Source organism: Paramisgurnus dabryanus, chromosome 9 (assembly GCF_030506205.2).
Source record: "Paramisgurnus dabryanus chromosome 9, PD_genome_1.1, whole genome shotgun sequence".
Classification (NCBI taxonomy): Eukaryota; Metazoa; Chordata; class Actinopteri; order Cypriniformes; family Cobitidae; genus Paramisgurnus; species Paramisgurnus dabryanus.
In genome coordinates, this window is record NC_133345.1 from 29,839,273 (window position 1) to 29,859,884 (window position 20,612).

Below are 20,612 nucleotides of genomic sequence, written 5' to 3' on the forward strand. Positions count from 1 at the left end.
GGATAATGTACTCTGTAGCCCAGGAGATACATTGCAATTATGGTTAAAATTGTGTCCCTTCTACCATTTTAAAGCAAATACAACCAAAAATTGCATCTATGTGCGTTTTTTTCCCAGAGTTTAGCAATAACGCCCAGCCCCAGACTAAACGATCGGTAATGTCATGCTTATGAATCAGAACCCATGACTGTCAGCTTTTGATGTGTTTTATTTAAACACACATCACACAAGCCAGTTCAAATATGAAATCAAGCACACACAGCTGAACGAATGATGGACTTTATCATTGCTACTCACTAGGACTCAACCTCAACTTTCACACCCTGTCAATCAAGTTTGATCGGCTCGGCGTATGGCAGCAAGACTCTTTCATTGTTGGATGCAGGACATGGAAATGTGTGTGTGAATTTAGTATGTAAGAGTATAGACCCAAGTCAGAGAAGACTTCATGTTACATTTGACACAAAATACGTATATATTTAATGATAAACAGATTAACCAATATAAATGCTATAAAATTGTAATTGTTAAAGGGAAACAACACCGTTTTTTGTTGTTCTTACCTCAATTTACACAAATGAATACATATGTGTGCTAATCTTTGTACAGCGCGTTGTGAATATTTTAGCATTTAGCCTAGCCCCATTCATTCCTTTGGATCCAAACATGCATGAATTTAGAAGCCAACAAACACTTTCATGTATTCCCTATTTAAAGACTGTTACATGAGTAGTTACACGAGTAAGTATGGTGGCACAAAATAAAACGTGGTGATTTTTTAGGCATATAAAAAAATTAGAACTATATTGTATGGCTGAAGAGCACTTTGTTTGCGCGCGAAGTGCTGCAAACTAAGTGCTCTTCCGCCATACAATATAGTTCTCATCGTTTTATTTCGTGCCACCATACTTACTCTCCTGTTACTACTCGTGTAACAGTCTTAAAATAGGGAAAACATGGAAGTGTCTGGTGGCTTCTAAATTCACCCCTGTTTGGATCCTAAGGAATGAATGGGGCTAGGCTACATGCTAACACATTCATGACACGCTTTACAAAGATTAAGTGCATGCATTGAAAAAAGATAGGGATGTATTAATTCGTCTAAGTTGAGGTAAGAACAAAGTACAATATTGAAAAACGGTGGTGTTTTCCTTTAATATATGATTCTTAATGTATTACTGCATGTTTGTTGATTTCTTCTAACCGCCATTCTAGCACCTATGGCTATATTCATGGCAAGAACCGGTTAATCCATACGCAAGTTAATTCACACAAGTTGATCAATACATAAGTTGGAGGAAGAGCAATTTGACATTGCATTAACGTATGTTAAGAAATTTAACCTTATTATAAAACACTACTATCAAAACATCTTTTAAATGGTACACAGATATTGATCTAAATCTCTTGATCCACGGGTCTGCTGAATCTATACAAAAGTCATCATTTACCGACTAAAAACATCCACCATATCTCTTCATCAAAATCGTGTTCATGCTTCAGCAGTGCTTTCAAGCGAAAGTCTTTCTCTGACCTCTCCTATGGACTTTTCATGTATTGTGAATGCACCAGGTCTGAAACATGCTGAAGCATAAGTAAGATTTAAACAGAGATTGGGCAAGGCGTCGTCTCTGACTAGGGTCTATGTCAATGTTTGTTTGTGTGTGAGTGCTCCTACTTGTTTTAATAGATCCACGTCTTATGGTGTGAGCTTTCAGTTTAAGCTGCTCTATCCAGGAACTGCATCTGTCTGCAAAGGAACTGTAATCAACTGAGGGGGCTAGACACACACACACATACATACACACACATGAACATTCAGACGCACAGATAAACAAAGACAGACGCATAGTACATGCGCGTACGTGCGCATGGGGTCGCAGGACCCACGGACACGAACGAACGCACATGGACGTACGACAAAGGGACACATAGAAGAGAACACAGGACACAGGAAGAAAGAAAAAAGAAAAGGGGTAAAATGGATGATGCTAGGGTGAGTGCTGCATCTGTCACACACAAGAGGAGCAGAAACCAAAAGAAAACAAAAACAAACAACCCTGCTGCCTCTACATCCCTCAGCACAGGACCCAACACTGACCTTTGGCTGATGAATGGCTGCCTGAAACGTCCGCCAGACCTGCAAAACAACACACATAGAAGTCTGTTGTCCATTTTCTTAAAAAAAAATCCAAATAATTTGCTCACCACCATGTCATCCAAAATGTTGATGTTTTTCTTTTTTCAGTCGAGAAGAAATTATGTTTTTTGAGGAAAACATTCCAGGGTTTTTTTCATTTTAATAGACTTTAATGGACCCCAATACATAACAGTTTTAATTCAGTTTAAAATTCCAGTTTCAAAGGACTCTAAACGATCCCAAACCAGGCATAAGGGTCTTATCTAAAGAAACGATTCAATTCAATTCAATTCAATTCACTTTATTGTCATTGTAGTTCCAGAGAACAGCAACGAAATTACGTTGGGGCATCCAACAACAATCATGATTACATAAATTAAGGTGCACCAACACCAGGACACAGAGTGATACGGTGATATAGACATAATTAATACACCCGTGCAAAGTCCAATGAGGGAGGATGAGAGAGCCCGTTAAGCAACCTCACAGCATGAGGATACAGGCTGTTAGCCAGTCTGGCTTTACTGGCACAAATAGACCTGTACCGCCTGCCTGAGGGCAGAAGCCGAAACAGTTGATGAGCTGGGTGGTGCCAGTCCCGTATAATGCTGTGTGCTTTCTTTAGACAACGATTGTCAAACAAAGTACTGATCTCTGGGAGAGTAACACCAATGATTCTGCCCGCTGCTTTCACCACTCGTTGGAGCGCTTGCTGATGGGCCTTGGTGCAGCTGGAATACCACACCAGAAAACCATACATCAAAACACTGCTAATGGCACAGTTGTAAAAATTGACCATCAGTTGTCTCGGAATCCTAGCATTCCTTAGCTGCCTTAGATAGTAGAGGCGCTGCTGGGCCTTTCCTACCACTGCTTTGGTGTTAGTTCCCCAAGACAGGTCCTCAGTCACCAATACTCCAAGGAATTTGTAATGTGGCACCCTCTCTACCATCCCATTGTCAATAGAGAGAGGAGAGTGATTGGGCCTGCCCTTGCGGAAGTCCACTATAATCTCTTTGGTCTTTTTAATATTCAACTCCAGGTTATTGTTAACACACCATGATGCTAGATGTTGGACTTCAGCCCTGTAATCCTCCTCATTGTTGTTGTTAATGAGTCCTAGCACTGTTGTGTCATCAGCAAATTTAACAATAAGATTGGACTGGAAAGTAGCAGAGCAATCATGAGTGAATAGAGTGTAGAGCAAGGGGCTAAGCACACATCCCTGGGGAGCCCCGGTGTTAAGTGTAAGGGCAGAGGACGAGTACCTGCCTACTCTTACACTCTGTGTGCGGTTTGTCAAAAAGTCCACAATCCAATTGCATATCGAATTGCTAACGCCAAGATGCTGTAGTTTGGCTCGGAGTTTAAATGGCCTGATTGTATTAAAAGCCGAGCTAAAGTCGACAAAGAGGAGTCTCGCGTAGGTGTTCTTATGCTCAAGATGTTCTAATAGAGTATGCAAAACGATAGCGATGGCATCTTCAGTCGACCGGTTCCGTCTGTATGCAAATTGGTGTGGGTCTAGTGACATTGGAATGAAACTCTTGATGCGAGCGCTGACCAACTTCTCAAAGCACTTAGCCGGAATGCCGGTGAGTGCCACCGGTCTGTAGTCGTTCAAATGAGTGGCATTAGACTGCTTTGGGACAGGAATTATTGTAGCTGCCTTAAAGCAGGCAGGGACCCATGAGGAGGAAAGTGATATATTATAAATGTCACAAAAAACGTAAGCTAACTCTGCAGCACAGTCTCTCAGCACTCGACCCAACACTCCATCCGGTCCGGGTGCTTTCTTGGTGTTAATGCTGCAGAGGACACGTCGTACCTCATGAGTACTCAAGACTGGGGCAGGATCAGTGGAGGGGAGGGGGGGCAAAACAGGATCCGTATTCTCCCTGTCATAGCGGGCATAAAAGATGTTGAAGTCCTCTGCCAAGATGTCAACAGCTGAGGAAGATGTTGATTTGTTCTTATAATCAGTGATGGCCCTGATGCCCTCCCATACCTGCCTGGGGTTTGTGGAGTCATTAAAACAGGCTTCAATGCGCCTACGATACTGTTGTTTGGCAGTATTGATTCCTTTCCTTAGTGCAGCCTTGGCGTTCCTATATAAATCAGGGTCCTTGGAACTCAGCGCTCTATCCCTGGCACGTAACAGTTGTTCAACTCCGCGTGTCATCCAAGGCTTCCTGTTTAGGTGCACCCGGAAGTGTTTCCAAGATGTAGCATTATCCACACAGAAATTAATGTAACTCAGAACAGTGATGGAATACTCATCCAATAATTCGCGGGTATCCATACTCTCTCCCTTGAACACATCCCAGTCTGTGCGATGGAAACAGTCCTGTAACACAGGGATGGCGTCCACTGGCCAGACTCTCGCAGACTTTGTCATAATCCTAGCGTTCTTAATCTTGGGTGTATACCGTGAGTGTAGCAGCAGTGAAAGATGGTCTGACAGACCCAGGTGGGGGTAAGCCTGGGCCCTATATGCCTCTGCAACATTAGTATACACTTGGTCCAGTGTTTTATTTCCTCTAGTAGCACATTTCACATTCCGATGGAATCCGGGAAGAACAGTTTTTAAGTCAGCATGGTTAAAATCCCCAGCGGCAATAAAAACAGTGTCCGGGTGTTCTATCAAGCTGTTGTTAATGTTGTTGTGAACCTGTGCTAGCGCTAGCTTAGCATTAGCGTCCGGTGCGATGTAAACAGCACAGATGTAAACAGCAGTGAATTCCCTCGGAAGATAGAACGGCCTGCACTTCAATAGCAGAAGTTCCACCTCTGGACTACACAACATATTCATGACAGTAACATTTGTGCACCAAGAGTCGTTAATATATATGCAAAGTCCCCCGCCGATCTTCTTACCAGAGTCTGCGGTCCTATCGGCTCGATAGGCGGTCCGTCCCGCTAGCTCGATAGCAGCGTCCGGAGTGTTGCTGTTCAGCCAAGTTTCGGTAAAAATCATGCAGCAACAGTTGTAGATAATCTTTTTTGCTGCTATATGTAACCGAATCTCATCCATCTTGTTGCAGATTGACCGGGCGTTTGAGAGAAAGATTGTAGGTAGCGGCGGTTTAAACGGATTAGCCTTTAGCCTGGTCCATACACCGGCACGCTTGCCCCTCTTCAGCCGCCGCTCACAGCGCTTCCTCCGTCGGCCTGCTCCTGCGGGGAGCCCGCTAGCTGGTCTGGCAATCTCAGGAGGAATGAGAGCCTCGGCTGATAAGTGATATGCTCCAGTGTTCAGGTACAAGAGTTCAGAGCGGCTATACTGAAGTGCCGCTATACTAAAAATGTGCGATGTGATACATAATACCACCAAAAAAGTTAAAAAAACATGATCGCTGTAGGAGCTCCTGGCCGCAGCGACTGTGCACGCCGCCATCTTGTTTATATATAATTAAGGAACGTTCTTAGATCTTTTGTCACTTTTGGCAAGAAAAATAACAAATATGCACTTTTAAACCACAACTTCTCGTCTTGCTCCGGCCATGTGATGCACCAGCACGACCTTACGTAATATGTCATCACGTCAAGAGGTCACGGATAACGTATGCGAAACTACGCCCCAGTGTTTACAAGTGTGGAGAAAGAGGTTCCGTCGTTGTTGTATTTTGAATGATACTAATTAATGTCTTTGTGTCAGTTTATTGTTTAAAATGGTCCGCAAATGTGTGTTTCATATATGTAACACGTGACCTTTCATTGCGCAATTACGTGAGGTTGGCTGGCTCGTCACACAGCCGGAGGAAGACGAGAAGTTGTGGTTTAAAAGTGCATTTTTTTCATGACTTCTATTACAACTCGTTTCGCTATATTAGACCCTTATGCCTTGTTTGGGATCGTTTAGGTCCTTTGAAACTGCAATTTTAAACTGCATTAAAACTGTTAAGTGTTGGGGTCCATTAAAGTCCATTAAAATGAGAAAAATCCTGGAATGTTTTCCACAAAAAAACATAATTTCTTCTCGACTGAACAAAGAAAGACATCAACATTTTGGATGACTTGGTGGTGAGTAAATTACCTGGATTTTTTTAAAGAAAATTGACTAATCCTTTAAGGTTTTAACGTTTAAGTTTAGGGTTCATGCTTTACCTTTGGAGGAGCTGAGAGGGTTTGGAGAAGACGACTCAGGATTGAGCTCCAGATTGAATTGAAGCTGCTCGTCATTTTCTGATATTCCTGTAAATTTGAATCAGTTTAAGACAGAAGAATTAAGGTATTCAGAACGGTGTGAATAACATGACCATGTGTGCAGCACATCTCACCCTTTATCAATGTCTTCTGCCCACTGTGCTTGCCATTCTCCAGAGTCTGATCTTTGTCAAAGCTCATGGCCACAGCTGTCACCGCCACCTGTCAATCACACAACATTGACCAATCATGTGGGGCAGAGACAAAAAGATGAAAACGAAACCAAAAAAGACAAACTGACTTTAAAGGTTGTTTGGTTCATCCAGTTAATCCTCAAAGTCAAAATTTTATCAGCATGTGTGTCACCACACTTTTTATTTATATTTATTTGGGACAATATGGTATAAGCATTTAAAACTTGCTTGTACCATATTGTCCAAAATAAAAGATATTTTTTTATTAAAGACAAGAAATGAGTTTCAAAAAGCATTTTTCCAAAAGGTACAATCAAGGTCGTCTTATATTCAGGACAATATGGTAGTGTTTTAGACAGAATAGTGGCTCAAGTCGAGATTCAAACTCATAAGCAACATAGCAGCGAATATCCCATGATGTAAATTGATCTGTTTTAGTGTATAAATGTGCATTTTCACCTGTATGAGTTCATCTTCAGGTACGGCCACAGTGAAATTTAGGTGACAAAGACAGCAGGGGATCATCGATCGCAGTTTGAAGTATAAACTCTAGAGTCCAAATAAAATAATAGGTCCATGTTAGCAATAATAAAAACAATCCAATCATTAAAATATCAGGGTGAGAACACTTGAAGGGTAAAACAATTATTGTAAAAAGGGACAAACTTTAATGTAAAAAAAATGCATTAACCTTGAGCAGATTCTCACAGAGGTCGCTGAAAACCTTATTCAGTCCCTGATTGGTCAGGTTGACGTTGTTAAGGCGGAAGACCCTCACGGAGGTAAACATCTGGAGTATACAAGTAAATTTTTGATGACACGAAAATTAAAATATTTTTGTCTTCTGGTAAAATAATTTAGTCATTCAAAGTATGTTATTTACTACTACTGAAACAGTAATGATAATGCAACTATTAAAATTTCACTTGGATGGATGATACCTGTATAGCTGAAGTCCAGTTCTGAATTCCAGGCATGATTTCAGTGTTGCAACTGTAAAACCCTGAAGAGAAGATAAAAGGAAGTGATCATCACAATACAATGAATGCAGAGTACAGCTTTAATAAGATAAGGTGTAAACCTGGTGGGGTGGGGGCATCAGTCAGAAGTGCATGAATATCTTCCACCGCATCAGTGTCATCAATCTAGAAGAGTATCAGAACATCAGCATGACTGATCCATTGTTCAATCAATACATCTATCCATCACACAGCAGTCTTACCTCCAGTACAAAAGCGTCCTTCTTCCCATGAGACAAGTCTAGTTCTAACACCTCGTCTGAGCTCTCTGAGTGAGAGCGAAAGAGGCGGGACCTTTGACGGTGTTCAGGGATTGGTGAACCAATTATCTCTTCGACAACCTCCTACAAGGCCAACAACCAAACAAAAACTTACATGTAAGTAGCCAATCAATCAGAATTTGAAGGTTATAGTTGTATCAATAACCTTGTGTCAAAATCAAATGTGTTATTAGGCGGAACGTTTTCGTGAGAAGTTCAAGTGTACGTATAAATACGAAAAACTTACGCAATTATTAGTGAATGAGACCCAATGTTAGTAATCAGCTGGACAAAAAATATAACACTGGCCTAGTGGTTTTTGGATATTTTACTGCAAATATCTCACAAAATGTACCTTTAATAACATTAATAACATTTGATTTCTTAATTTAAAATAAATAAAATAAATTAATTTAATTAATTTAATTACAAAAACAAAATAATCAAGACAAAACAATTATTGTCCAATTAAAATATAAATTGCATGCTGCTGGACCGATTTGCTTTTTAGAGCTGTCTAACGATTAGTCGCGACTACTTGTGACTAATCGTTCGCAAAATAAAAGTTTTTGTTTAAATACACATGCATGTATAATTTTAAGAATAAAAACCCTATTTATATAATAAATATTTTTATGTATATACACATGCAAATATTTCTTGAATATATACATGCATGTGTCTCTGTGTGTATTTATACATAATTATCCGACACAGTACACCCACATATAGTGTGGACACAGAAACTTTTATTCTGCAAACAATTAGTCGTGACTATTTGAGGCACTACTGCTTTGACCCGTGTAGCCTATTGCAACACTTACTTAAAGGGGACATTTAACAAGACTTTTTTAAGATGTAAAATAAATCTTAGTTGTTCCCAGAGTACGTATGAGAAGTTTTAGCTGAAAATACCATATAGATAATTTATTACAGCATGTTAAAATTGCCACTTTGTAGGTGTGAGCAAAAAAGAGCCATTTTGGGTGTGTCCTTTAACATGCAAATGAGCTGATCTCTGCAATAAATGGCAGTGCTGTGGCTGGACAGTGCAGATTAAGGGGCGGTATTATCCCCTTCTGACATCACAAGGGGAGCCAAATTTCAATGTCCTATTTTTCACATGCCTGCAGAGAACGGTTTACAAAAACTAAGTTACTGTGTTGTTGTTTTTCACATTTTGTAGGTTAATAGAAGCACTGGGACCCCAGTTATAGCACTTAAATATGAAAAAAGCCAGATTAAAGCCAAAACAATCGTGATTAGGATCTTGCCCATAATCAAGCAGCCCTAGTACGATTGTTGGAAAGCAGGTAAATGGCAAAAACTGACAAAATAAATAAATTATTGTGTAATGAAAGGTGATATGTGTGTGTACTTACAGGTGGGTTAATTTCATATAGCTCTTTGTTTTTAGTTATGGTGTCGTTGATTTTTTTCTGCATATTGGTGATGTGCTGTTCGTATGCCATGTCACTGGGAGTTTTTCCAGCTACCTGGATTCCTCCAGGACAGGGTAACGCTGTCAGATAGACTCCTGTAGCAGACTGTACACAACATACAGATAAGCATGTACTGTCACAATCATTAAATGCACTAAGCACTGTGGGTAACAGCAGACTGACCGCCAATCCCAGCAGCATGGTCTCTCCGACGCTGATCTGGACACGCAGGCCAAACAGAGCATTCATGCCCCGTAATTTGAGTTTGTTCATTAGTTGCGTGTGGAGCTCATACTCCAAAAAGGGCAGCAGATTGCTGATAGCCGTGGCGTTTCCCTCACCCTGGGCTTTCTTTTTAGTCCGACACAACCTAACATAAGGTGAGAATAAATGGGAACACAAGAATGAATATGTGTTTGTTCTGTCCACACATGCATATGTAAACAATGTTAAAGGATTAGTCCATTTCTTAACAAAAAATCTAGATAATTTACTCACCACCATGTCATCCAAAATGTTGATGTCTTTCTTTGTTCAGTCGAGAAGAAATTATGTTTTTTGAGGAAATCATTCCAGGATTTTTCTCATTTTAATGGAATTTAATGGACCCCAACACTTAACAGTTTTAATGCAGTTTAAAATTGCAGTTTCAAAGGGCATAAGGGTCTTGTATAGGGAAACGATTGTCATTTTTGGCAATAAAAATATGCACTTTTAAACCACAACTTCTTGTCTTCCTCCAGTCCTGTGACACGCCAGCGCGACCTCACGTAATACGTAATCACGTCAAGAGGTCACGCATGACGTATCGAAACTATGCCCGAGTGTTTACAAGTGTGGAGAAAGAGGACCGTTCTGACGTTGTTGTATGTCGAATGATACTCATTTATGTCTTTGTGTCAGTTTATTGTTTAAAATGGTCTGCAAATGTGCGTTACATATATGTAACACGCGACCTTTCCATTTCATTACGCAATTAGGTGAGGTCGCGCTGGCACGTCACAGGACCGGAGGAAGAAGAGAAGTTGTAGCTTAAAAGTGCATATTTTTATATTTTTCTTGCCAAAAATGACACTCGTTTCGCAAGATAAGGCCTCGTTTGGGAACTTTTAGAGTCTTTTGAAGCTGCGTTGAAACTGCAATTTTAAACTGCATTAAAACTGTTAAGTGTTGGGGTCCATTAAAGTCCATTAAAATGAGAAAAATCCTGGAATGTTTTCTTCAAAAAACATAATTTCTTCTCAACTAAACAAAGAAAGACATCAACATTTTGGATGACAAATGAGTAAATTATCTGGATTTTTTTTAAAGAAAATTGACTTATACTTTAAGAATAGTATGCTACCTAGGGTTAAGATACAATATAGATTGGGGAAAATAAAATCACACTTCACAACACAACACTGTATAAATATTTTCATGACAATGAAATTTAATTTTAGACTTTATGTTCTGTGTAGGTTCACCTGGCTTGAATCAGGCAGCCTTTGCCGGTGACATTGGCATCAGTAGGTAAGTCGATTGTGGTGAACAGGATGTCAGGCACTTTGTAGCGACGGCAACAATAGCAATAGGTGAGCTGAGCAGGAAACGGTATATTCAACTCATCATACGGTATGTGACAGAAACCACAGCCAGGGGGCGCCACCTCCTCAAATCTAACAGACATAAACAATGCAATTAGTATACCATGTAATGCATGATATACACAAAGAGACCCAAGCAACATGAGCTTCACTTAAATACATGAAAATATATTATTTTTTACCCTTAAACATAAATTTGAAGTCTTTATGTGGTTAGTAGCTGTATAAGCAGTCCTCGGCAAACACACATGCGCGCACACAAACACACGCACGCACACACACACACACACACACACCAATTTAATTAGTAATGTTTAGTACTGAGATTAAAGGAATAGTTTTTCCAAAAACAATTTTGTCATCAGTACACACTCTCAAGTCATCCATTCGGGAGCTCAACACTGTCTGTGCCACTTTACTTTCACTGTATAGAAAAGTAGCCTAAACATTCAGTCTATCATCTCATGTGTTTCATGGAAAAACGAAAGTCATACAGATTCTGAAAGACATGAGGATGAATACAATGACAAAACGTTCATTTTTTGGCTAAATCATCCCTTCAACTGTCCCTTAGTAGGGAGCCAGAGGTGTGTGTATGTATGTGTGTGTGCGTGTGTGTATGTCATTAACCTACCCCAATGATGCTGAACTACCCATATCCCCCTCGAACCTCTCTGCCCCTGAAGTAAAGACAACCGGTTGTCGTGACAACCTGTGTTCAACATCCAGCGAACCATCTTGCATGAAACGAGAGCTGATGATCGCCGCAGTGCCCGATGCAGACAGTATACACACCTCCTCGCTGCACACACAAAAAGAAAAGAAAAACTTGCAATTGCACCATGTGTTAAAACATCAAGATTAGGTTCCTGTGGGTTTGTGTTATACCAGATGCTGGTGGACTCGCTGTAACCAACCACAGCGTGGCAGCCGAGAGCCTTGGCATGAGACTTAATTTCCTGACGGATCTCCTCCCACCAAGCGTCTCGCGTCTCCGGCTCATCTAAAAACAAATGGCAATACGACGTCATGCAAGCTCAATCCACTTAAGTAATCCCAAGTAATTTAACAGGATACTGGCCCTGTTAGCCGCTTTCTTGATGCTCCCAATCATGCACAACTTTTTAATTTTGCACTTGCATATTTGTGACCCCACCTGTGTTTTACTCTAGATTATATCAATATGGAAAAAGCTAACAAAATTAATCATTTTGCTGTACAAGAAGTATACCTTTGAAAAGTGACAAATGTCACAATTATCAAAGGTGTCACAGGGAGCAAAGCGTGCACTAACATAAACAAGGCCAGCACCCAAGTGTTTGTTTTAAACATACTCAAAATACATGCACACAGGTGCTGTGCTCTCTGGGAGCATGGGGTTTTTAAAGCAAGAGCAAACTCCCCTGCCCGTTCACCACATACTTGGAGTTGGCTGTGTGAAATGAGGAAGATGATGATGGTGGTGGTAAAAACAAAGAGCATTGGTGTGATTTGCCATTTAACCAATTGACAAGCTAAGCTACAACAGTAGGCTGAACATTCCCACCCTAGGGCAGTCATGCTTTTCAAACAGGGATTCTCGATGGAGCACAAACTCTATCCTGGGTTAACAGCCAACAGCAGGAAGGAGTTTGATAAATAACATTGAAAGATAAGTGCCCAGCAGAAAAGATAGATCAGAAGCAGAAGACAGTGCAAAATTAAATATTTTTTCAAATAAAACCTGATGCTAAATTCACATCGGTGATACAATGACCTTCCTTCAAGAGCTTTATACTAAAGTACTCACACAGACAGCAAATTGCAGAAACGAAGCAAACAATGCTGTCAATGTGAATGTGTATTATTAATATAAATCCAGTGCATTTTAGCTCTCTAATGCACTGAGGTCTTTGGCCATTGGCTTAATAAAGGTCCCACATAATCCAATAAACAAACAAAAATTTTTTACTATCTGAGTATTCACTATCATGAATACAAATACAAACTGGCCCTGATTCACACACACTTTCTACTTTACATCCTGAGAAAGTAAGGCAAGGTGTGTTTAGTATATATGTACTGTAAATGAAAATCTTACTATTTGATTTCACAAAACTTCTAACTACATTTGAACTAGAGCTGTCACAAGATTAATCACGATTAGTCACATACAAAATAACAGTTATGTTTGTATAATATATGTGCTTGTACTGTATGTAATATATAAATAAACAAACATTCATGTACATATTTAAGAAGCATTTACATTGTAAATTATAAATTAAATATATTTATGTTTTTTAAATATTTTACTTACAAAATAATATTAAATGTATTTTTCTTACAGTTATACATGCATGTGTGTATTCATATACACTCACCTAAAGGATTATTAGGAACACCATACTAAAACTGTGTCTGACCCCCTTTCACCTTCAGAACTGCCTTATTTCTACATGGCATTGATTCAACAAGGTGCTGAAAGCATTCTTTAGAAATGTTGGCCCATATTGATATGATAGCATCTTGCAGTTGATTGAGATTTGCGGGATGCACATCCAGGGCATGAAGCTCACGTTCCACCACATACCAAAGATGCTCTATTGGGTTGAGATCTGGTGACTGTGGGGGCCATTTTAGTACAGTGAACTTATTGTCATGTTCAAGAAACCAAAAATGATTCGAGCTTTGAGACATGGTGCATTATCCTGCTGGAAGCAGCCATCAGAGGACGGGTACATGGAGGTCATAAAGGGATGGACATGGTCAGAAACAATGCTCATTTAGGCCGTGGCATTTAAACAATGCCCAATTGGCACTAAGGGGCCTAAAGTGTGCCAAGAAAACATCCCCCACACCATTACACCACCATCACCAGCCTGCACAGTGGTAACAAGGCATGATGGATCCATGTTCTCATTCTGTTTACGCCAAATTCTGACTCTAGCATCTGAATGTCTCAACAGAAATCGAGACTCATCAGACCAGGCAACATTTTTCCAGTCTTCAACTGTCCAATTTTGGTGAGCTTGTTCAAATTGTATCCTCTTTTATCTATTTGTAGTGGAGATAAGTGGTACTTGGTGGGATCTTCTGCTGTTGTAGCCCATCCGCCTCAAGGTTGTGCGTGTTGTGGCTTCACAAATGCTTTGCTGCATACCTCGGTTGTAACGAGTGGTTATTTCAGTCAAAGTTGCTCTTCTATCTGCTTGAATCAGTCGGCCCATTCTCCTCTGACCTCTAGCATCAACAAGGCATTTTCGCCCACAGGAATGCTGCATACTTGATGTTTTCCCTTTTCACACCATTCTTTGTTAACCCTATAAATGGTTGTGCGTGAAAATCCCAGTAACTGAGCAGATGAAAATACTCAGATCGGCTCGTCTGGCCCCAACAACCAAAATTGCTTAAATCACCTTTCTTTACCATTCTGACATTCAGTTTGGAGTTCAGGAGATTGTCTTGACCAGGACCACATCCCTAAATGCATTTAAGCAACTGCCATGTGATTGGTTGATAAGATAATTGCAATAATGAGAAATTGAACAGGTGTTCCTAATAATCCTTTAGGTGAGTGTATATATATATATATATATATACACATAATAATTACACACAGTACACACATAAAATTATGCAAACACAAACGTTTATGCAATTAATAGTGACTAAATCTTTTGACAGCCCGAATTTTAACAACTCCAAACCAGCATGCATGAACCTAAGATTACAAATCAATTTAATCAATGCACACGAATTAATATACAATATACACAATGTTTTTGTTATAAAGGTAAACAATGGCCACAAAGGCAACGGCACTATCAATGGCACAGTAGTCAACAGAAGACTACAAACATAATGACTACATTAAGTTTTAATCACTACAACCCTTTGACTGAAAGCAAAACAACTCATGTCTGCTTCTCTGTACCTTCTCTGGATTGATAGATCGTATATCAATGTGATCATGTGATCAGGAAGAAGGGGGCACCAGGTAAAGGAGCAAATCAGGAATGATCAGCCAGAGCAAAGAACAGCCACGCATTCAGATAAACATGCAACAGACACACGTTCACGCCTTCATACAGAAGCACAGCACATGGCAGCTCATGCAACATAAACTACTGAAAAGGCGTTTGAATGTGTGTGTATGCAAATCTAAGTGTGCAAATATGTACAAGGTAAGATGCAGGGCAAAGACTTATTATCTTGCAATATATTGTAAAGCATGAGAAATTATGCTTCTCAAGAAGCTCTTTTTACAAATAGTAAAATGCAAAGGTCAAATAAATGTTTTATATGTAATAATATTAGATGTGTGTAACATCTAATATGAGCTGCCAGGGGCTGCATATACAGTAAGTGTGTGTGAAAAGCAGGACTGAGGGTAGGGTAGTACCTGCAGTGAAACTATTCCAGTCTAGCAGTTTGTATGATCTGGTGTTACCCAAGGCTGAGCCAAATCGCCAAATTAGTAGATCGTTAAAGGAGCAGAGAGAATAAGAAAGAGAGAGAAAGAGAGTAGAAAAGAAAAAGAAACCAAACACAAACTACAAACAAGAGCACAACACTGGACAACACCACTCCACAGGAACTGCAAAGTCAGACAAGAGTTATCCAAGAGGTGACCCACAAGAACAAGAGAGATAAAGAGAGAGAATAAGTGGTAAATAGGTGAAAGAAGGAAGAGGGGTAAGGAGAGAAAGGGAGAGAGAGAGAGAGACAGAGAGAAAGAGAGAAAGAGAGTAATAGCATGCAGCAGCACTGTCACTGAGGCTCTAATCCAGCACATCTACAGTAAAAACTACATGAGTGGCTCTTTCAACCAGAGCATGCTTTATTAAATGCACACACAGGCACACATACACACTAATTCATAATTCATACATTCATTCATAGTTGTAGTTAACATGTTTGTATGTTACAAATGCCAAATAAAATCTTAAATGTCATTCCGAGTTAGTACAAGGTTTCTGCAGGCTTCACAAAGTCAAATTTAAGACTTTTTAAGACCAGTTTGAGTGAAATTTAAAGAGCACCTATTGTCCGATTCATGTTTTTACATTTCCTTTGGTGTGTAAGTGTGTATTAGTACATGTTAACGATTTGCAAAAAGTACAAACCCCAAAGTAAATGATGACGCGAGTTATCGTCTCCAAAGTAAATCTCTTTTTTTGGACTACAACAAACACACGGATCTTAGGCAACAGTTTACTTCCTGGGACTGGCAATGTAGACACGACTAACATTATCATAATTCCTCCGCTTGGACCATAGACTGTAAAAAAAGATGGACGACGCCTGTTCGCTCTCTTCCATTGGTAAAAAGTGAAGCCGCCAGTGTCTCGATATGGCGCTGACATCTTGGGTCTTGAGTCTGCGCAGTAGCGATTTCGGGATCAGTGAGCAGAAAGTAAAGCCGCGAAATCAAGGCCCCGGCCTCCCAGAATGCGCATATCACACGATATCATAGCTGTCAATCATGACGTGACACCACCGTTTTTTATATCATTAAATAATTAACTAAAAATAAACTTACTTTAAAAACAAACATTTGAATGTTTGATAAAACTACAGTAAATGACAGAAACCAGCTTAGGAAAAAAGATAATTGAAGTATAATTAAATTTTTTAGTTGGTCTCAAGTCCCATTGAATAACATGGGGAGGCGGGGTTTATGACCTATACAGGGACCAGTCACTGGGGGGCGATCGAGACGTTTTGGCTTCACTTTTCAGGGCGTGTGCATCACGCTTGGCTTGGACTCACAGCCTGTAATGCAGGGTTCACACCAGACGCGGTAGAGGCGGCAAGCACGAGTGATTTACATGTTAGTCAATGCAAAGACACAAATAGGCATCCTGCAGCGCGAATGGCGCGTTCCACGCGAATTGAGCGTTGACACGGAAAACACGCAAATTAAAAAATCTGAACTTTGGTGGATTTCCGCATAGCGTTTACCATTCAGGGACTTGCTGTATTAGTGACGTGATTACAGGAAGCGAGCCGAGTCTCTGCGGAGTCGCAGAAGACCCTCCCATGAAGCGAATTTTCCTGTGAATGTCTCGAATGACTAGAATTTCACGCACGAATGTGTTTATAAACTATGTGCAATATGCAGCCAACTCCGCTATACTGCACGTCACCCTTACATATGTCCATCCCTTTTCATACAATCACATATTAAGATATTTTTGAAAATGTCCTAGCTCTTCCAATTTTCATAATAAATTATTATGGGGTCCGCTTAGTCCAAAGAATGTGCATCCATCCTTAGCAAAAGTAATCAACAAGGCTCCAGGGCATAAATAAAGACCTTTTAAGGATAATCAATGCTATTTTGTAAGATAAATATCCATATTTAAAACTTTACAAACTAAAATAACTAGCTTTCCAATAACACAGCCATCTTAAGACTTTACTAGCATAGTGTATGCATTTTTTATATGCGGAGGGCGAAGGCACAGAGCAGGGAGCAAAACAATGCTCAGCATTCGTCATACATCACTATACGTCACAACTTTTTAGGACCCCGCAGAAACCCTGTAGTACATTACATGATACAGTTTGTATGTGGGTGTTTGTGTGTGTTTGCTGTGATCTATAAACTACATTTAAAAACACATAGCTTTAGTTCAGAGAGTAAACACAGTATCCGAAGTAAAACCTTTCTTTCTTCCATTACAGACCACTAGACAAAATAACAGGTTCGCTATCAGACACTTTATTTGGATTTTATCACAAAAAATGCAACATAAAATGCAAATTAGTAGATGATGGCTCAGCTTGGTTAGCTGATATATAAATAAAAACATAAGCATAAGAACAAAGTTCAATATAACTAGCAGCATCAACTGAGTCCCAGATAAGATGGTAGAAATCAAGCAAACTAAGAAAAAACAATGTTTACAATCATGAGAAGACCAGAAAATATAATTAGCAGATTATATAATGGTCATGCAACCTTAGCATGGGTTATAAGTCGTAGGATGTTCAGAGAAGGGTAACTTTAATGTTTTTGTGATTTGCATTCAACTGGCCAAAATAAAATTGAGGAGAAAAATAAAGAAGGGTAATGAAAGAAGAAGGAGACGGGATTATATGCTGTACATTAACAGGTTTAATACAAGTAAAGCTCTATCAACAGCATTAGGCCACATCCCCACAAAGCCAAAACTTTTTCCCTATCCGATCTTTCATTTTCTCAAGAAATATCTACGTACACATGAAACCACTGAAACCGACTCAAATCGATGTAGTATAAATGCCAAACCAGTATGTGGTGCTGTAATTCTGCCACAGAGATGCTCTAAAAACGAAGCATGCGCATAAAACTTGTTGTTGTCCATAATCATTTGTTGCTCACCGTAATAGCAAACTAGCAGCAGATTTTGCTTTGGTAAAGCTAATAGGCATCACAGCACCACAAAGTATACGGATTGGCTGTACACAAGAAACCGCAAGGGCATGGTGTTCAGAAGTATTCACAGGGACACAGTTAAAAAAAAATAGCAGTTTCAGGATCAAAAAACGCCAGATCCTGACAAACAGCGATACGATACAAAATTTTAAGTATACAGCGTATACAGCGTCTCTGTGTGGATGGGCTCTAAGTCACATGCTGTTGATCACCACAAAAAAAATAATGTCATTCCTTTGTTTACAAAACATTACAATTTTACACAATGAAACATTTAAGAGACATTTTTGTTGAAGTATAGCATGCCAATTAACAAAAACAATAGATGTCTCCTTTAAACCCTATTCAATGCCTTGCCCACTTGACATGCTTTGTAACAGTATTAGTGTAGGTTTAATGATTTCAATATTTGTTTGTTTTGCAAACTAAGGGATTAGAGAACATCTTTTTTGTGGTACTTAAGTTGTACTAAACCCGGAGTATGCCGTTCAAACATTGAACTGAGATTGTAAACAACACGAAGCCCTTGTCCACAACATGCACACTGAGATACTTGCAGCAGAGTCTGACTGTTTGTCACAGACAATGGTGATGATCTCTACTTCATAAGGTTATATACATAAGTATTAAGTATATAAATTGCTTGCACAATGTTTGGTATTAAATACCGTATGGCATTATCTTATTTGGCCATACTCTGTTATTTATAGTTGATCTGGTAAAAATACCATTCAATTTATAATTATTCTTTACATGTGCCTAAGTCCATGCATGGTTAAAAGTTCATCTAGTGTGCTCAGATTTCTGCTTAATAGTTTTATGTTGTGTTTAATTGCTGAAAATGTCTATGCTTTGTACATGTGTGAATAGGATGTGGGTATTTTACTACATTTTGTGCCGGAGTTGTCTTACCTGGGTTGTGGATTCGATCCAGAAGCTTTACTGAGCGTGCACTGACCACACCCCCAACGTGAAGAAGAAATCCAGAAGGGAAGGAGGTCAGCGTGAAGAAGGGGTATTCCTGAAACACAAAAAGGTAATAAAGCAGTTATATAAAGTGGATAGATAAACCACTGGACAATTTTGGCAGCTGAATGCCTGTAATGGCAAAATTGAAACGTTTTGGTCATGCAATTCTGCTTTATATTTTGCAATCACAAAACAAGACATGCCGAAATCAAGGGATTTATAAACTATAGGAGCTTTTTTACTGGTTAACAACTCTGTTAAGTGCAATATATCAGGACTTCTCAGAAGATATAAGCTAAGTTTCACAAAATGTTTTAAATGCATATGGGGTCACAGCAATACATAGGTTTGTCTTTAAACTGCAAGATTTTAATTCACCATATGCATATTCATGAAGTCCTGATTAAAAGCCTAAACAAAATTGTTACCATGTCTTTCTCCATATAAGTGTGAAAACACAGAAGAAGACTTCATGAACACGGTCTCCTCAATAATATTAATCATAACTAAATATAGATAATATTTCATACATTTAACAAGCCTATCAAAGCATTGCATCTACAGTACAAAAGACCCTTTGACATCACATGACGCCTAAACCAATGGTGACAATTCTGCCATGATATTGGTTTAATGAACAATGAAGTCTGTAGGAGAGTAGAATAGATGCAGGAATTGCAATTCAAAGTAATATAGGAATGGAAAAATCTTTAACGAAATCAAAACTTTTGGCATGCCCTTTCGAGACATACCAGCGTCCTAACAAACGCTTCAGAGGATGATGAAACTCCCTGAAATTCGATGAGAGAGTGACAGAGCAAAGAAACTATTTAATTTAATCAACACTGAAATTACATTTTTTTTTTTTTTGAAGAAATGTTAATGAAATATAAAATCTATTTGTTTTGTGAGTGACAAGTAAGCAGCACTGCCAGCAATAGCAGTGTCATTACATAAACATATTCTGCTAAGAGCCTCATACACACAAATGTATAAATCCAATAAATCACAACAAAGAAACTGCATGCATTAACATGTTAACTATGAACAAAATACAAGATAAATCATAATAAAACATTGTACAATTCGACTGGTAGGCACAGAAAACATATACATAGATAAACGTGTGTGTTTGTCTTACTCTCTGCTCCAGTGCTGATTGGGTATGCTGTCTCAGAAGAGCTTTAAGAGGCCCCGCCTCCTTTCCTGCACTGCCACCACTGCCCATTCCTGTGAATGACAGACAGGAGACAGAAATCCAGAGGTTATTAGACAGAAAACATAAGGGACACATGCACAGTGTTATATAAAATATATCCATCCCTGCATTTACTTAACATGCACAGGAATAGCCTTACAGTTTCCTCCTATATGTAATCTAAACATCCAACCGCATGTAAAACACAATAATCTTGATACCCATCTTAATTTAAACTGTAAATGTGCAAGCA

General features: G+C 39.3%; 2 protein-coding genes across 13 annotated transcripts in view; one reads left to right on the plus strand and one right to left on the minus strand.

The window, feature by feature from the left end:
• LOC135773824 (uncharacterized) overlaps positions 1 to 20,612 on the plus strand; it is a 184,778-nt gene that overhangs the window by 149,646 nt on the left and 14,520 nt on the right. The window lies entirely within an intron of this gene.
• c2cd5 (C2 calcium dependent domain containing 5) overlaps positions 1 to 20,612 on the minus strand; it is a 33,967-nt gene that overhangs the window by 3,546 nt on the left and 9,809 nt on the right. For 4 of the 12 annotated variants that reach the window (XM_065283653.1, XM_065283659.1, XM_065283662.1 and 1 more), the window contains 16 exons: positions 20,303 to 20,391; positions 19,105 to 19,213; positions 11,676 to 11,790; positions 11,500 to 11,589; positions 10,668 to 10,859; positions 9,385 to 9,571; positions 9,142 to 9,306; positions 7,703 to 7,843; positions 7,562 to 7,625; positions 7,422 to 7,483; positions 7,172 to 7,270; positions 6,940 to 7,029; positions 6,421 to 6,508; positions 6,248 to 6,334; positions 2,102 to 2,140; positions 1,679 to 1,780 (listed from right to left, as the gene is read on the minus strand). In XM_065283653.1, coding sequence (XP_065139725.1) covers positions 1,679 to 1,780; positions 2,102 to 2,140; positions 6,248 to 6,334; positions 6,421 to 6,508; positions 6,940 to 7,029; positions 7,172 to 7,270; positions 7,422 to 7,483; positions 7,562 to 7,625; positions 7,703 to 7,843; positions 9,142 to 9,306; positions 9,385 to 9,571; positions 10,668 to 10,859; positions 11,500 to 11,589; positions 11,676 to 11,790; positions 19,105 to 19,213; positions 20,303 to 20,391 — 1,719 coding nt within the window. Of the gene's footprint in view, positions 1 to 1,678; positions 1,781 to 2,101; positions 2,141 to 6,247; positions 6,335 to 6,420; positions 6,509 to 6,939; positions 7,030 to 7,171; positions 7,271 to 7,421; positions 7,484 to 7,561; positions 7,626 to 7,702; positions 7,844 to 9,141; positions 9,307 to 9,384; positions 9,572 to 10,667; positions 10,860 to 11,421; positions 11,590 to 11,675; positions 11,791 to 19,104; positions 19,214 to 20,302; positions 20,392 to 20,612 lie in introns of all 12 variants that reach the window. The other 8 variants (XM_065283649.2, XM_065283655.1, XM_065283658.1 and 5 more) reach the window with 5 other exon arrangements.